The 16439-nt window shown below is 40.9% G+C and overlaps 2 protein-coding genes across 3 annotated transcripts; one reads left to right on the top strand and one right to left on the bottom strand.

Moving 5' to 3' along the window:
• The first annotated feature begins 355 nt into the window (after positions 1-355).
• Positions 356-7272, top strand: gzf1 (GDNF-inducible zinc finger protein 1). 2 transcript variants are annotated; one of them, XM_085770759.1, is made up of 8 exons: positions 356-522; positions 1493-2478; positions 3788-3971; positions 4114-4280; positions 4950-5044; positions 5245-5412; positions 5583-5740; positions 6403-7271. In XM_085770759.1, exons 2-8 carry the CDS (start codon positions 1505-1507, stop codon positions 7213-7215), a joined length of 2559 nt encoding a protein of 852 aa, XP_085626885.1. In that variant the 5' UTR covers positions 356-522; positions 1493-1504; the 3' UTR covers positions 7216-7271. The 2 variants fall into 2 exon arrangements, with proteins under 2 accessions (XP_085626885.1, XP_085626886.1); XM_085770760.1 differs by lacking the exon at positions 356-522 and having other exon boundaries at positions 6403-7272.
• Positions 7273-9377: 2105 nt separating this feature from the next.
• Positions 9378-15717, bottom strand: napbb (N-ethylmaleimide-sensitive factor attachment protein, beta b). The gene is made up of 11 exons (XM_085770589.1): positions 15477-15717; positions 13768-13847; positions 13437-13553; positions 12791-12837; positions 12326-12403; positions 12161-12216; positions 11562-11646; positions 11366-11470; positions 11218-11286; positions 11072-11122; positions 9378-10663 (listed from the first exon to the last, which is right to left on the bottom strand). Exons 1-11 carry the CDS (start codon positions 15575-15577, stop codon positions 10562-10564), a joined length of 891 nt encoding a protein of 296 aa, XP_085626715.1. The 5' UTR covers positions 15578-15717; the 3' UTR covers positions 9378-10561.
• Positions 15718-16439: the final 722 nt, after the last annotated feature.

The raw sequence follows: 16439 nt of genomic DNA, 5'->3' as shown, positions 1-16439 counted from the left end.
TTGCGTTAGTTTGTCTCTGGCCTGTGCTATCACCTGTTGCTGTCTTGTAGCCTACTATTGTTTGTATTTTTGTACACACACAAAAAAAATGAATTAATTAATTTTCCTTCAATTAATTTGGTTAGTAAGTAACTTTACATAAACAATAACAGTTACATTATAAGTGCTAGACATTATTGCTCAGCGGCAGGCTGAAACGGATATGGTCTTATATGGAATTTAAAAAAGCTAAATTAGCATTAACGTGAACTCTGGACAGCATAAACTGTGATGCTTATTCTTCAGAAGATAACGTTATGCGCTTATAGTCAACAAACCAGCTAAACTGATCCAGGAACAGTAGTTGTTGCATTAGGCAATCCCAAGTTTAGAGCATGGACGCGGCCGTGAATGAAAAGCTGATCCTGAATCAGCCAGCTCGACACCGGATGTCGGTTAACTGGCGTTTTGAGCGAGTCGCAGAGGAAATACCTTCCGCCGTAGAGAACATTTGTGCGGGGCTGCCATTTTAGCGAGCTTACGGTAAGAAAACTCACTTCGTGTGGTTGTACAGTTAGCTGGTTGCTAAGCGTTACACTCGGTCACCGTGTGCACTGTGCGGTGCTCTGTCGGTTCACTGTGGATTTAACACACGTCCGACCTGTCAGTTCTGTGTCCACAGTTCATGTTAGCTAACCTAGCTTGGTTACCACTGTGTCTGTGACTCTGCTGTTCGCAGTTAACGTACTAATCCCAGCAGTGGACATAGAAACATCATAGTTAGTCTGTTGTCCTGATACTTATGGTTTATATACCGAGGTTTGACGTATTTCAGACCCAGTTTTTGTGTCACATATTGTTTTACCCACACAGTCTATGGTTTTACCGAACTCTCTGAGCATTAAGCTAATTTAGCTGCTTTTTTTTGCCTTTGCCTCAGCACTGATGATACACAAACTAGTGTCACGAAGTGGCACAAGGTAAACAAATACTGTATATTCGTATTGTAGTAGTGAGTCCCCCGGACCTGCAGCTGTGAAACACCATCTGTATAATCCTGTCTAAATAAATAAAATTACATTACATTGGCAAAATGACACAAAAGGAAAAGGGCCCTCAACAAAGGTTTAGTCACCCTGCATACAGTAGTTAGTATAGTAGCCCCCACTTTGGAAACTATCACAGCCTGTAAATAATAAATATCTTGTCTGATACCTGAGAGCTCTGGGTTTCCCAGTCTTTGGCTGCTGCTTTGTTTCCCCTTTTCACTAAAAACTTTCTAAAACTATAGTTAACCAAAAAAAAAAAAATGCAAAAGAGTGTTTCATCTGTAACTTTATGCCTTTTGAAAATAATTTAAGCTTCCTCCTGCTTAACTGTTTAAATTAACAGAAATTTTGACCAGGGGTCCCTAACTTTTGCATGCCCATGTGTGTGTCTGTGTTGTGAAACTGAATGAAATTCCTCGATTTTACTCCTTACAAGTCTGTCTTGTTTCTGTTTCTTTTGGCAGCATCAATGAATCATGGGGGTCAACGTGGTCCAGCTCACCTCCAAGTCGCACCATGAAAACATCCTGGCCTCTCTGCATCAGCTGAGGCTGCAGGGACAGCTCAGTGATGTCACAGTCCAGGTGGACTACCAGGGAGACATGCAGGAGTTTCAGGCCCACCAGGTGGTGCTTGCGGCCTCCAGCGGCTACTTCAAGAAGATCCTTCTCTCTCCGGATGAAGCCCGAGACAAGCTGTCACTCTCAAATATGCACTCTAACAACTTCTCCAAATTTTTGGAATTTGTGTACACTGGTAAAGTTGAAGTCGCCAGAGACAAGATTGATGATGTTCAAGCAGCGGCGCAGTTGTTGGACTGTGAGGATCTGGCAGAGGTTTGTGGTGAGGCCTTGAGTGCAGGAATTCTACAAAACCCTGCACAGAAAACGTCTGCGTCAAACGTCAAAGACAAAGATGGCTCACAGGGTGACAAGAAAGAAAAAAGGACCCGGGGGAAGAAACAGCGGGAAAGCTTGCTTCATAAGCGGCGTCTCTCTCCACAGAGCACCGAGAAAGAAGTCAAATCAAAAAAGGGCAAGACAAAAGATGAAAAAAGACAAGGAGGACAAGTAAAGCAGAGGTTGCCTGTCCGTAAGGTCCTTAAGAGAAATGCTAAAAAAGACGCTTTTAACAAGAAAAAACAAGTTACCACCGAAGACACAGAGGACAATGAGGACGGGACTGATGGCGAGGCTCCGTCAGAGAAAAGAGCTGAGACGTTGATGGCGATGTCTGATGTGGACGAGTGGGACTGTGATGACGACGTTCAGAGTAATGATCCTCAAGACCCGCTGCCGTTGTCTATTGAGGAAGAGGAGGAGGAGGAAGAAGAAGAGGGGGAAGAGGGAGAGTCTAAGGAGACGTCAAAAAGACCATCCAAAGCCCAGTTCCAGTGTAACAAGTGTCAGCGCACTTTCCACTATGAGAGAAGCTACTTGAAGCACATCAGGTAGGACGACGTGATTATTGATCATACACAGCTCCCAAAATTGTACAAACCAAATCTTTCAGTCAGGAAAACACGATATGACAGGACGAGTTGCAGGAGAAAAGCAAGCAGGGAGGTTATATTAGCACCCAGCTGTTGGCAAGCTCACAACCTCATATGTTCTATTGTTGTGCTTCTCTGTGTTGTTGACTCAGAGTTGAGTGTGTGCACTGCTCCAATGTCACGTTGGTAATTACAGTGTGGTGGGAAATGTGAGTCATTGAGTGAGTTTTGGTCTTACCCTGGAGCTCCCTTGTTGCTCTTCCAGTGACTTGGAGCGCTTTATTGAGTATGTGGGAGGAAAACCTCTGTTGACCTCGGCTCTTCCTGTGCAATTGTTTTTGGGGGTTTTTCACTTTTACTGTTTAGCACTTTGCCAAACACATTTTTTTCAACCACTGTGTGATAATGGTAGCACCTAAATTAACTGCACAGATTCTTAGTTACTGAAACACTAAAACTCATTCTCTGGACCAAATTCTCAGTGGCCCTGAACTCCTTTTTTTTTTTTAATCAAACACTCTTTTGGCCAAAACCTTAAACACTGTTCAGGTACTTAACCACAATTTATAAAACTCATCTGCTCGTTTTTGCAAAACCTTAAACACGTTCTCAGTCATTAACCACATTTCACACCGTGATACATTTGTGTTGCAAGCAAGATTGCAGCAAAATGTGAACACGATTCCAACACAACAACTCAAAATTGAACACACATATTTCTAATGATGTGATCAGACCGATGGGGCAGGATAAAAGTCAGTTCAGAGCACAGGTGGCACATGTTCATTCATCTACAATGGACAAAAAGAATTTAGTTTTTAATTTAAATGTAGATATCACCTTGATAGTGATATTTTTTTGCTAAATCCATTTATTTTATTTTATCCATTATTTTATGTAGTGTCTAACGAATGCTCTGTGTTGAATATGTTTTTACTTGCTGTGTGTTTGATCTGAACACATTGTTTGGTTTTCAACGCAGGTTAACTAGTTTTGAGGTGATGGTTTGACTTTGATAGAAAGGTCTGGGGTTTTGTGAATGAAGTTTGAAGTTTTGGATTTGTGTTAAAGGTTTTGAGAAAACAGATGGAGGTTTCAAGAAATGTGTTTTTAACAATTAGAGAAAAACTGTAACAGGAGTACGTTTCAAGGCGACTCCACCTCTAACGGCAGAGCTATGTAAGATGATGATCAGTGCCTATCTTGTTGTCTTTAAACAACATCTGTCCCTGATATGTCTGTAACCTGTCCTTGCTGTGTTGGACAGCACGTACCATGGAGTGAAAGCAGATGTTATCTATCGCTGTGAGACGTGCCTGCAGACCTTCGCTAACCGCAGCAACTTGAAAATCCACGAAAAGCATGTCCACAGCAACGAGAGGCTTTTTGCCTGTGAATCCTGCGCAAAGACCTTCAAACGAAAGAAGGATGTTGTCCGTCATCAAAGACAGGTGAGGGTTAATGAAATTCCATACACTTTCCATATTTATAAGCAATACACAGTGTGATTTCCATGATAATTATACGCAGTGTGATATAATAGTGCAATAGCAATGAGTCACATGTCATTCAATCTGGTTATGTCTGTCTTAGGTACATGAACGCAACCTGCGTCACGTCTGCCCTGATTGTGGAAAGACACTCAGCTCCAAAACGGCTCTGTTGCTGCATGGGAGGACACACACAGGCACAAAGCCCTATGAGTGCACCGACTGTAAAGCCAGGTTCACCCAGAACTCTGCCCTAAAGATGCACCGCAGGTACTGAACCAGGGTGGAGGTTGTGTGGGTGTTTGGGGAATGTATTTTACCTAGATCGTTACAGTTTCTTTTTTAACAAAATAAAAATTTTCATCCTTCTTGGACAAATTTCTTGACTTACGGTAGTCGTCCTCCTGCTCAGCCAGCTATGTACATTGAGTTGCATAGGAACTCCAGTTTAATATCAGGACTTCCGCAGGTCTTTAAAAAGCATTAAAAGTCATTAAATACAATTTTCTAAAATTAAGGAATTAAAAAGCATTAACTTTGATTTCCAGAGGCATTAAAAAAGAAAAATACTTTTGATGAAAAAATAATATTACCAATTTATTCTTAGTAATATAAACATTAATTTTGAAGGTAAAGTTTGCTGAACCAATTAATTGGGTGTGTGTATGTGTGTAGGTATATGTACGAACACGTATGGTAATCATGGACATTAAAAAAGTTTGAAATGGCATTAAAAAGCATTCACTTAGATTTGCTGGTACCTGCAGAAACCTTGAATATTTTCCATAGCCCCTGTCTGTCCAATCACACATTAATAATTCTTGCTAGAAAAAGCATGTTTGCACTTTAAACATAAATAATAAGTAATAACATACTGTATGTATATACTGTACACATGACATAGTTATGGGTTTAACATGTCTCTTTCTCTATGTGTAGGACTCATACAGGAGAGAAGCCTTTTGCATGTGACGAGTGTGACTCCCGGTTCACTCAGAAGCACATGTTAGCCTACCACAAGAGATCACACACAGGTAACGCTGATATAACATCAAACCCATGTGTGTTACTGGATTTTCGTTTTTTCAAGTGGATTTTGATGTAGTCTCCACTTATTTCTGCCCTAGCTTAGAATATATTAAAGCAGGCCTTGAAGACTGTACCCACAGAGCTATCTCCAGCTGCCAGACCACACATGAAAACATGGTTCTTTTGTGTATTTCCCTCTTGTCAGGAGAGAAGCCTTTCATGTGTGAGGCCTGCGGGAAAAGCTTTGCATCTAAAGAATACCTAAGGCACCATTCAAACATCCACACTGGGTCCAAGCCGTACAAGTGTGAACAGTGTGGCCGAGGCTTCGCTCAGAGGAATTCCCTTCACCAGCATTTAAAAATACATACAGGTAACTGAATTGTTTATTTTTGTTTTGTAGTCATATGACAGAACATGGCATGTTTTTACAGCTGAAAATGTGTTAAATTCATCTGTTTACCCCTGTTGCCTTCATGTTTACACCCTGACATCGATGACACTTTTTCATTTTCGCTTTGTTCCATCTCAAATGACTGTTAGGTGAGCGTCCATACAGCTGCAAAGACTGTGACAAGCAGTTCACCCAGCTCAACGCCCTCCAGAGGCACCAGCGAATTCACACCGGAGAAAAACCCTACATGTGCGGTCTTTGTAGTCGCACCTTTACAGACAAGTCCACCCTCCGCAGGCACACTATGGTTAGCAGCACTTACAGTACCTTACTGTTGTTGTACAATCTGAAGTGTCATTTCAGATGTGATTGTGTGGTTACGGTGTTAATGAAACTGACTGAAAATAAGCAGCATTAAAGGGATAGTTAAACATTTTGGCAAATTTGCCAAACCATTGCCATAATCCCTATAGTTTTAGGAGTAGGTTTGTTACCTTTAATTGTCAGTGCACGCTATTTTTAGAACAGTGGAGCAGAGCCCCGAGCTGCTGAGAGCTGCGCTTCGGAGGCTCATAGAATTTCTTGGTTTCCCTCATCAAACTCATCAAATATACAATCCAACAACTCCAAGCGTGGTGAAACGCGGTGAATGTGCAGGCCACAACTTGTCCACCAGAGCGTTTTGGAGATGTTGGTTTGTGTATTTGATGAGTTTGATGAGGGAAACCAAGAAATTCCATGAGCCTCCGTAGCGTAGCTCTGAGCAGTTCGCGGCTCTGCTCTGCCATTCTAATAATAGCTTGCACTGACAATTAAAGGTAACGAACCTACTCATAAAACTATAGGGATTATGGCAATGGGCCAATTTGTGCTTTTACACAATGCCTACCTTATGTCTATGTTGTGTTTAAACTACTTTTACCCATCGCACTCTTATGGAATTAACATGAGCCCCTTTTTAACTTTCAGATTCATGACACAGATGCTCCCTGGAAGAACTACCTGGTGGTGCTGGAGGGCAATGTGGAGGACAAGAAACCTAAAAGTCCAACTAAGGGAAAGACAGAAAAAGCAGCAGAGAAAAAGAGTTCAGCAAGAAAAAGTGCCGGTACTGCTGGAGCCGCTGGAGCCGCAGATGCTTCCGGTGCAGCGGGTGCTGCTGGTGCTTCTGGAGCTGCTGATGCTGCTGGTAAAACCAACAGTGATTCCACTGTGGTTTCAGGCGAGCCAGTCACCATCCCATCTGAATGGACCAGTCACGGAGCCATAGCTCTGGTCAGTCACGGCTGTCTGGGCGGGATCACTGTCATCCACACCGAGGTGCCGCCGGGGACCCAGATCCAGCCCATCATGACCACTGACAGCACAGGGTCCAGCGTCATTTCCCTGGACGGCTCCAGCATCTCCGTCCCCTTCTCCATACCTGTGACTATGGCTCATCCTACGGCGCTGACCACCGAGGCCTCCTCCACCTCTTTGTCTGTGCCCTCGGTTCTCTCGGTTCCCGTTTCTGAGGCCATGCTGGCATCCGTCACAGAGATCCCAACTGTTTCAACCTCGTCTGTCCTGGAAGCGGCTGTTTCACAGACGATTTTGGCTCCGGTTTCAGACACGAAGACCTCCTCTGAGATGGATATATTACCCCCTAGTATTCAGACTGTGATTGTCACTGATAAAGCTTGTGAAAAAGAACAGACAGCAGCTGTCCAGAGTGATGAACAGGAAAGGACAGCAGACAGCTCTTTAGATGAACCTAAAGGCGCCTCAGAAGAAGCTGAGTAGAAAATGCATCTAAATGTTTTTTCAGCCTCTCACTGAAAGTTTTGTGTCCTGACTGTGGTTTTTTGTCATTATCATTATCTAAAATCATGTGTTACGTCAACAGTCACTTGGATATGATGTTCAGTATTAATCACACCATTTTGGACACCCAACTTATTCATTAAGTCTTAGTCACAAATCTTAGAGATGTAATAATGTTATATGTTATAATCGACATATTTAGTTACAATAATGAATTAAGTAATATATATACATGTCACTCATAATGTACAGACTGGAATGTGGCATAAGTCACATTGAATACAAATAAAATTGATTGTCAGTTCATTACATGTAATGCCGAACATCTCTCAGATTCAGTATATTTAAGTCTTCATGTTAATACGGGACACCTGTTTACTACATGTCATGTCCTGCAGGAGTTGTAACCTGGATGTTGTGTAGTATAGTCTGGGAACTTTGTCAGAAGTCCTTGGCAGCTACTGTACAGAACGACACTCCGGTGAATCCTCAAGTAGCTTTCCATACACCTTTGGAATCACAACATGCTTTTCGCAAGTCTCCTGATTTATTTTGGCCTGAATGTAAATGAATTAACTTAAATCCTTCAAAATTCTGGCACTTTAGTATCTTTGGAACCATTTCCATGTAAGTACAACTATCACTCAAAGTTTAAAACTTGGCACCAAAGTGCAGGTCTTAAAAAAAACAAACATCCCAAGGCACACTGTAGGATTGGTGATTTTCTTTTCTTTTTTTATTCTACATAACATGTTGCAAGCAGCACTGGTCTTCATCAAGGCTTTTCTCAGCTTCTAAGTTACACACCTACACACAGTCACTCTAATTAACTGAAGGAAGGAGGTTCCTAGTCAGTGTGTGAAGAGCAAAAAAAAGAAAAGAAGGGCAAAAGGAAAATAAATTAAAAATTAACATAAACAAAATATGAGAAAGAGTTCACACACTTTATTACACATACCAGAATACATTTAAAGAATCTGACTTATTTCATATTTGTATACGAGATCTTAACTCATTTTCAGTCCCATCACATAACAAAATACACCTTATAGGACGTCATTTCACAGAAAAGGAGGAAAGACTGCATCAGGCCCGGATGTTATAGATGCTTGCAGTTGTATGGTCCAAAAAGTCTCACGTTGGAGTCGTCTTTTTATACGGTCACCTCCTGTGATGTCCTTTTCCACAACTTGAAGAACAGTCTCTATCTCAGAGTATTTGTCTTGTTCAGCAGACAATCCATTTTATATCTGACTTCACTTACAGAACCTCTGGAAAGAAAAATAACCTCTGAGGCTTAACCCAGTTAAATGTAATTAGACTGAAACTAATTGATATCTTATTCAATGACTCTCATTCGACCTCTTGTACCTAATGAAAACAGTGTTGTTCATGTGGATGCGTGCAAACATTTTGAAGAAGTAAACATGATGTGGATGTGGGATAAGAAGAGCAGGACACAGTCATGTCAAACCAAGGTCACATGGTGCACCGTCACAGATTATTGATTATTACATTGATTTTTTCTGTTAACCGCCCTGGCAAAGTTCACACATCAAATGTAACAGATCTATAAAAACATGAGTGATAAATTGTATCATTTTCAGCATAGCATTAGCAGCACATGTTGTTTTTAGTAGGCTTATAAACACAACTCATACAATACAGCCTGTAATTCAGGCTTCTGTGATTTATCAACCTACCATTGTTATGTCCTCTCTAGTGAAGGTTCCAATACGATTAGTGCAAAAATCTACTGTGGTTCCAGTACTGAACCCAAACTATTCTGCAAACTACAAAGTTGCAGCTTACCAAGATGTAATGAGATCTATACTAGATCAAGAAGGTCAAACCTTATCGATTTGCACTTATCACACCAACTGTGCCCTTTATAGATTATGTTGGTTAAAAAAAAAAGGATCTGAGTTGAAAGGGCAGCAGTAGACAGTCTTTAATGAAGAGGTCAAGGTCTCATCCCTGAGGCCTCATCTGAAACTAGTGTATTTCAGTTCTCTGTGGGTAAGTTATTTAATATACAGTGTCACATGTTGTACCTGGTGTTTGTATTAGACAGATTGAAGCTTACAACACACATACTGTAGTACTTGTTATTTATAATTAAGGTGAAAGGCAGAGCGGTGTGGGATATAATACCTTTAATATTGTCCATTCGCACAAACAGCATACAGATCATATCCAATGTCCATTGTCGTTCCATCTGGAAGAAGCTGGATACGCAGGGCGACTGGCCCTTCTGTAAAAACTTTGGTCTGGCTCACTAGTGAATGTAACACAACACTAACCTGTACACAATGACATGCTTAGCAACTGGCCAGTCGGAAGGCGCACTGCAGTAGTAACCCTTCACCGAGTAGTTCACAACACAACACAGCACGGAATGGATGACTAATGATGCACATTATCCCCAAGATTACTGCCCTGGGAATGAAGGAGGAAGGGTTTCCATGTCGGTTCTTTTCACTCCAAAATACAGATTACGTTAGGCAACCTAGAGACCGCAGCTTACACACTCAACCATTCAAAGTGTTCTTACATCAATAAATCCTACGGTCATCATAAATTAACCAAAAGTAATAAAATCATGAATGTGAATGGAAAAGAAAAATCAGGTTGTGATTAGGTACAAATATTTAACAGTCTACACTTGGTGCATATCACTGCCCTTCATCAAGAAGAGTCTCTCCCCGCGGGTGAAGAAAAGGAAACCAAAATCTTTTCTTATGGTAATGAGTTCTAAGAACAATCCTATTGAATAAACCCTTCTCTATTTCAACACTATACAAATCAAGATAATAATACATTCTGTAAATCCATACACACTGTGATTATCTTATGTACAACAAACTGAAACATTTAAATCAATTAAATATACTGTATAATAAACTAGACTTAAAAAAACAAAAACAAGCTGCATCGGACTAGGAAACAATACTTGTACAAAACATGCAGTGGTTGTCATCAATACTAACGTTAGTTTCAATACAATATACCGCTCTGAAATCCCCCCCCAGGACAGATTTCAGCAGAAAAAGGTATGCAGCAATCCTCTAGGAAGAGGTGAGGGCGAGAGGATTTACATTCTGACTAGATTCAGATATGCCTGTAAGGAAAGCAAAGGTAGTACTCTGACAGTATAGCAGTGAGCAGTGGGATATTCAAAATCATCAGCAGACACTCCCCTCCAGATACTATACACAATGAGGCCGAGTGTCTGGCTGCATGTATTTGTGTGCCTGTGTGTGTGAAAGCATGCGTGATGGATTTGTCCCTCCATGCTGCATTTATCATCAGCCCCGCGGTTGTTTCATTTCAGATCCCCTTCATCACCCTGGATGGTTTTCTTGATGCGCAGCAGGAGGGTTGTGTGCCACTGGTCCAGACGTGAGATGGAGTCGAAATCCTTTACCTGCAGGCGGAAAAAACGGGACACAAAGGTAAGGTTTTTTTCCCCCCCAGGGTTACAGTAACAACCCTTTACACACTGTGTTTAATTTACTGCTACTTAATATGCAGTCGTGTGCTTCTCTACACTTCAGATGAGGACTCTTCCCTCTCTGACACTGAGTTGACTTTGAAAAATACTTTTGGAGCTCAACTCCAGCACAGTGATGCACCACACTACACCAGTCAGTACCAGTTTCAGATAAACACACGGTCCTGGGAGAATTGATTGATTCCTGAGCTCTAGCCTTCAACTTTCCTCAACACACAAGGGATCCGAGGAAACTACAATAGTTGAAGCAGCGGGAGTTCTGCTCTCACCAAAGGCCTTATTTTAAAACTCCACAACTTTCACAGTGTGTGTCAGACTTACTGCTTCTGTGAAAGCCTCGCTGTTCTGTTCCTCATGTGCCTCCAGAAGTTTCTGTTAAAAAAAAAGTAGGTTACGCATGGAAATGGAGCAGATTAAGAGGAAAAAGTAAGCCGGCAGATCCCTCTGTGATCTTAGCATTGAGTTACCTTTAACAACTTGCACTCTCTGGAGTCCGAAAAAGCCGGGAACATCTCCTCGTATTTCTCAACAGCAATCTGTGGAGAGATGGGTGTGTTAAAAAATTCTACCACAACTCGGCGTCCCAGCTCCTGAACCACAGCGGTATGAACTTACCTTAGCGTTGAGCTCATCCACAATGAAATGACACAGGGAGGCTTTGAAGAAATACTCTTTGGCGCTGTATTTCAGCAGTGGGTTGTCCATCGTGTTGGCTCCCACCTAGAAATCATACAAAATATATAAAGAAATGTCAGCATTACTGAGTCAGTGAAGATGGAGGAAAGTGTTAGTGTTGTGAGTTAGGGCTCACCTGCTCGTAGATCTCAATGGCCTTCTGGTACTGCTCCAGCTGAGCACAGTACGCTCCCACCTTCAGCAGACACTTGTTGGCAGAACTACAGAAAAGTTTCAACAAGGACAAAAGGTACTCAACACATTTAATATGAAAGCTGTATATAGACAGTACATGGAATCAATTGATCAGTTATTTAATGTGCAGCTAAAGAGTGTATAATATTAGATAGAGCTTATGTCTGAGGATTCTTACAGATCAACCTTCCTACCTGGAGCATATTTACAGTATGGCTGAAATAATCAAATGTGCATCTACATTATGGTCGTTTAATGATATTTAAAGGAGGAAACACGACAATACAAACACCATTATACTGCTCAAATTTCCACAGGTCACTGAAATCCACAGAAAAATTGTGTAAATATTTTGTAGTACTTTAGATAAGTGAAAATGTGTAATAAATACTCAGTCATTTCGAAGCAGGAAAACCACAGATGCAATCACTAATGATAATGAGTGCACTTCATGTAGGCATCTTTCATTTCTCTCACATCAACGTGGCAGCAGTAGATATCTGAGAGATGATATGCAGGATATTACAGTGAAACCAGTACCTGTTTGATTCTTCTCCCTTGTAGTAGTCTGCTGCTTGTTCATAATGTGCAATAGCCTTGATAAAGGCAAAAAAAAAAACAGGAAACAAAGTCAGGAAAAGTGTTCATCAAAGCTAATATTACTTCATCATAAGAGTGATTACTAGTGCTTTTGTCTGATGTTACCTTTTCAATATCCACCATTTCAGACTCGTAAATCTCTGCGATACTGATGTGGTGTTTGGCTGCAATGGTGAATCTTCCCTGGAGGGAGGAGGAGGAAGAGGAGGAGGAGGAGGAGGAGGAGGAATCATTACTAACTGGATCTGTCTCTAGTCAATGAAAGTGCTTTGTTACATTCTGAGTGCAGAGGGGCCAAGTCAAGTGGCAGTCTGTAGCTTCATGTCTACAAGGTTTTGGCTTTTAAAGCTAATCCTCACTAAGACAAAAAAAACACAACATAAATCAATGTTGTGATGTATGTGTTGAATAAACAAATGTGTGTGCTATTCATATGTTGCCATCAGGCCAAAAATGAAAAGCAGCAGTTGAAGAAAAGGCAGAGAAAACCACTAGGTGATGTGTTATCCAGAGGCCGGATTTATTGCTGTGGATGAGAACACACATGGAGACTTTCTATATGCATCTTACCATGTCTGTGTAAATATCGATGGCAGCATTTAAACACTTGATTGCCTCTTTTAGCAGCATTAAAGGAAGAGGAGAGAGGAGTTAGACATCGGTTAGAAAGGGTTAGTTTTGTTGATATCTGACAGAACCTTGAACAGCAAGGGGGTGAGAGGGAATTTAGTCATATGTTAAAACACACAAACATCTCAGCCTGCTACCCTCCCCCAAAACCAATGCATTTGTCTTTGCTTAGGAGAATATTAAATGAGGTCAGAGAGAGAACAAAGAGCCTCATAAATCAACTAACCCTTCATGCCAAGCAATTCAAGAGAAATAACTTCCCCATGATCAATTGCTAGAAATATGAACAGCAATGTAAGTAAGGCAGATTGTAAAAAATGAAGTCCACCTCACAGTTAAGTAAAGTCTGATTTCCTGTCATCAATCTGAGGCTTCAGCACCGTGATGCAATGTGTTTTAGTCATTACAAAAAAAAAAACACAATCTACAATGACTCATCACGGGAGATTTGATTAATTTCCTTATGAGAGGAGAGAATCAAGCCTCATCTCTCCAATGCTGGTCATCAAAATCCAGTAGCGAGTCAATTCTACTGCAGGATACCATTCAGTCAGAATTAGATTAGAACCAGTCAGTCATCTCTTACCATTAGGGTCAGACTTCTTGTAAGCGTTCCCTGCATCGATGAAGCTTGTGGCACAGTCATGTTTGTTCTGCAGCTGCATATGGAGACGTGCGGCCTTGCAAAATGCACTTCCAGCAGCTGAGGACAGAGGAAAAAGAGAACACAAATTTCATGCATCCATCTTACAATGTTATTTATGCACATGATTCCAACTTTTTTGTTTTACTTGTGGCACACTCAATTGCTGCACCCTACAGTTCAAGAGCCAAACAACAGCACATAGTTCTACAGCCTCTGGATTGTGTTGAAACTCATAAGCTGAATATCTTAAGACTGAAGCAGCCAGTCTTACCACTCCAGTTTTTGGCCATCTTGAACATGTTGGCCGCTCTGCAGTACATCTCACAGGCCTCTTCCACTTTGTGAGGTCCTCTACAAATCAAAAGAAAAAAAACAGTTATAAACAAACTGAACATAGTACAAATGTTCATTCATACTGAGGTTAATAATAATTTAAAAAATGAGTCTGGCCTACATGTCGTCTAATAAATCATCCCTAAATGACATCATAGGTTGATGAACGGTACAGCGTGCCAGGCTGTTACATTTCTGAGGGAGTTGCAATGCTAAGATTGGTGAACTGGCTTTAATAAATCCCCCCCACACAAATAGATCTCCATCCCTCCATGACAAGGAAGTGGGCCCCTGGGGAGATCTCTGTAGTTGTAATAATACTCTGACCATTCAATCATGGCAGGATTACATCACTGCTTGGTCAGCCACAGATTTAACAGTATAAAGCTGCCAAGAGTTATCACACACACAAACTGCAGAGTAGTAACATCTGGGGGTCATCTCGGATAGAGCCACACACAACTACAACTGCTGACTTTTTATATATCCCAGGCACATGCAAACCAAGCTTTCTTTGTTTTGTCCACATTACATATGATAAAATATACCACTATGAGAGCATGCATGTACTGGATATGCATATTGTAATGTAAAGGAACCCCCAAGGTCAGTGTTAGATATGGAGCTTTGAGCAGAAATCTGTGTCTACAATCTTTCCAATGACACACAATGTTTTAATGTTATAATTCATATAAAGAATAAATGTTTTAAGTGACTGTTGTCATATAAAACAAATCTCAGATAAATCCTTCTGGTGGTTCTACTTTTGTTTTGCTTTTTGTATTTTATTTGGTTTTTTTTGTATTTGTTTCTTCACATTGACATCATTGCTATTACTTGTCATAATGATACAGAATCTATAAAAATGTGACATCTCACTCTGAGACAATCATGTTGAAAGGGAGGGGGGGGGCTGCTAAATCTTTCATCATGATTCAGAAAACACAACAGCATTTTCTATTGTGGAGGTTTACCCTGTTCTTTATCCCATCATCAGAAACCTTGAGTCTGTGTGTTTTGTGGATTAACCTCCAGTGTTAATGAGTGCACTGGTGAAAGTAATCATTTGTAATGAATCATGCTGTCAACTGTTGTGTGGTAAGGGCGCATGCATGGTGGCTTATGACGTTTCGACAGAAAACAACGTGATATTTAATATCTTAAATAAATAAATTCCTACAATATATTAAAGCCAAAATGACATAGAATCGTGAAGGCATCAGCTGTTCAGCAAATGCCTCATATGTAAGGCATGATCTGACATAATGCGGACACTGGGTGACACTATAGAAAAGGCTGCAAAAAAAAAAAAAAAAATCTAAGTAGATACTTCAACCTTGTAAATTAGCACAACACAACTGACTGCGTAGACTCCAGGCCGAGGCTGGGTCCAGGGCACAGTCGTGATCTGCTGATCTGTTTACAATGGTAACAGCTAACTTAGCTAACTGACTTGCAGGAATCATTACAATGAATGTCACGTGTTGCCTCCCACTGGTTTGATATAAACATGTTAACCTACATATATGTTGTGTGTTTACACATGCAGACCTGTGTGTGTCTGTATGGAAACAGGCTGCGTGCCAACTTTGCTGCTATAAGTTAACGCTTGCTAGCTGTCTGTTCTTTGGTGCAGTGCTGTCTTACCCTCCGAACATGCCTCCCAAAAAAGAGCCAGAAGATTTGACTTTTTTGTCAGCGTCGGCCATTAGCTGAATAGCCTCCTTCTCTTTCCCGGAGTTGTCCATTTCTTTGCGGGTATTTGGAATAAAATGTAAAGAGAGACAGAAAATACCCGCAAATGATTCCGCTGTGTACAGTGAGGATTACAGTCGACGGGTTTATTTAGCGTAGGCGTGCACTAGCTGGTAGCTTAGGCGAGTCCCGTGGCATCATGGGAGTTGGAGTGCGCTACACGATAAGCACAGTTTGCTTCAAGGCGAAAAAAAACTACAACTTCCAGTAAAACGTGATTCTATTTTTACAGCTGGTGTTACGTAATATGTGATGACAAGTCGCGAGAAATATATTTAAAGACCCGTTTATGTTTTAGTCTTTAAATTTGACACAGTATCGAAGTGAATGTTATTGTCTCTTCACTGTGAAGATAAAATAGATAATTTATAGTCTTGAAACACAACTGCAACACAATTTGTGCGTTGCTTCTTTGTGCATCAGGGGGCGCCAAAACATTAGAACTGACTGGGCATCGGACCTGTCTGCTCACTGTCACATTTATTAGTAGCTATGACTTCGTGAAATAACCAAGCTACACTACACTAAAATATTACTGTTATACAAATTTAAAACATAGTTCAAATCAAATCAATGAGTGAGTTTTTGAATTCACAAGAAACATCTGGTGATGGGATGGTTTGCATGAAACTAAAAGGGTTGCTAAGAGCACATTGCAATAATGACTAAGACTGAAAGGTACCACGGGAGCTTGTTAACATTATGTTCATGGGTCAATCATATGCAAAGCTGCATGGTTGCTTGATGAAACCATGATTGAATTATTTGGGAGGATGTAGCTCTTGTTTTGCTGGAAAAAGTCACTGTTCCCATTCAAGCACCATGCCAAAGGTGAAGTAAGGTGATGGAGACATT

This window comes from Trachurus japonicus, chromosome 24, assembly GCF_045865225.1.
Source record: "Trachurus japonicus isolate A0001 chromosome 24, Traja_1.0".
NCBI lineage: Eukaryota > Metazoa > Chordata > Actinopteri > Carangiformes > Carangidae > Trachurus > Trachurus japonicus.
The sequence above is the reverse complement of the archived record's forward strand: the minus strand, read 5'-3'. Positions and strand labels throughout refer to the sequence as shown.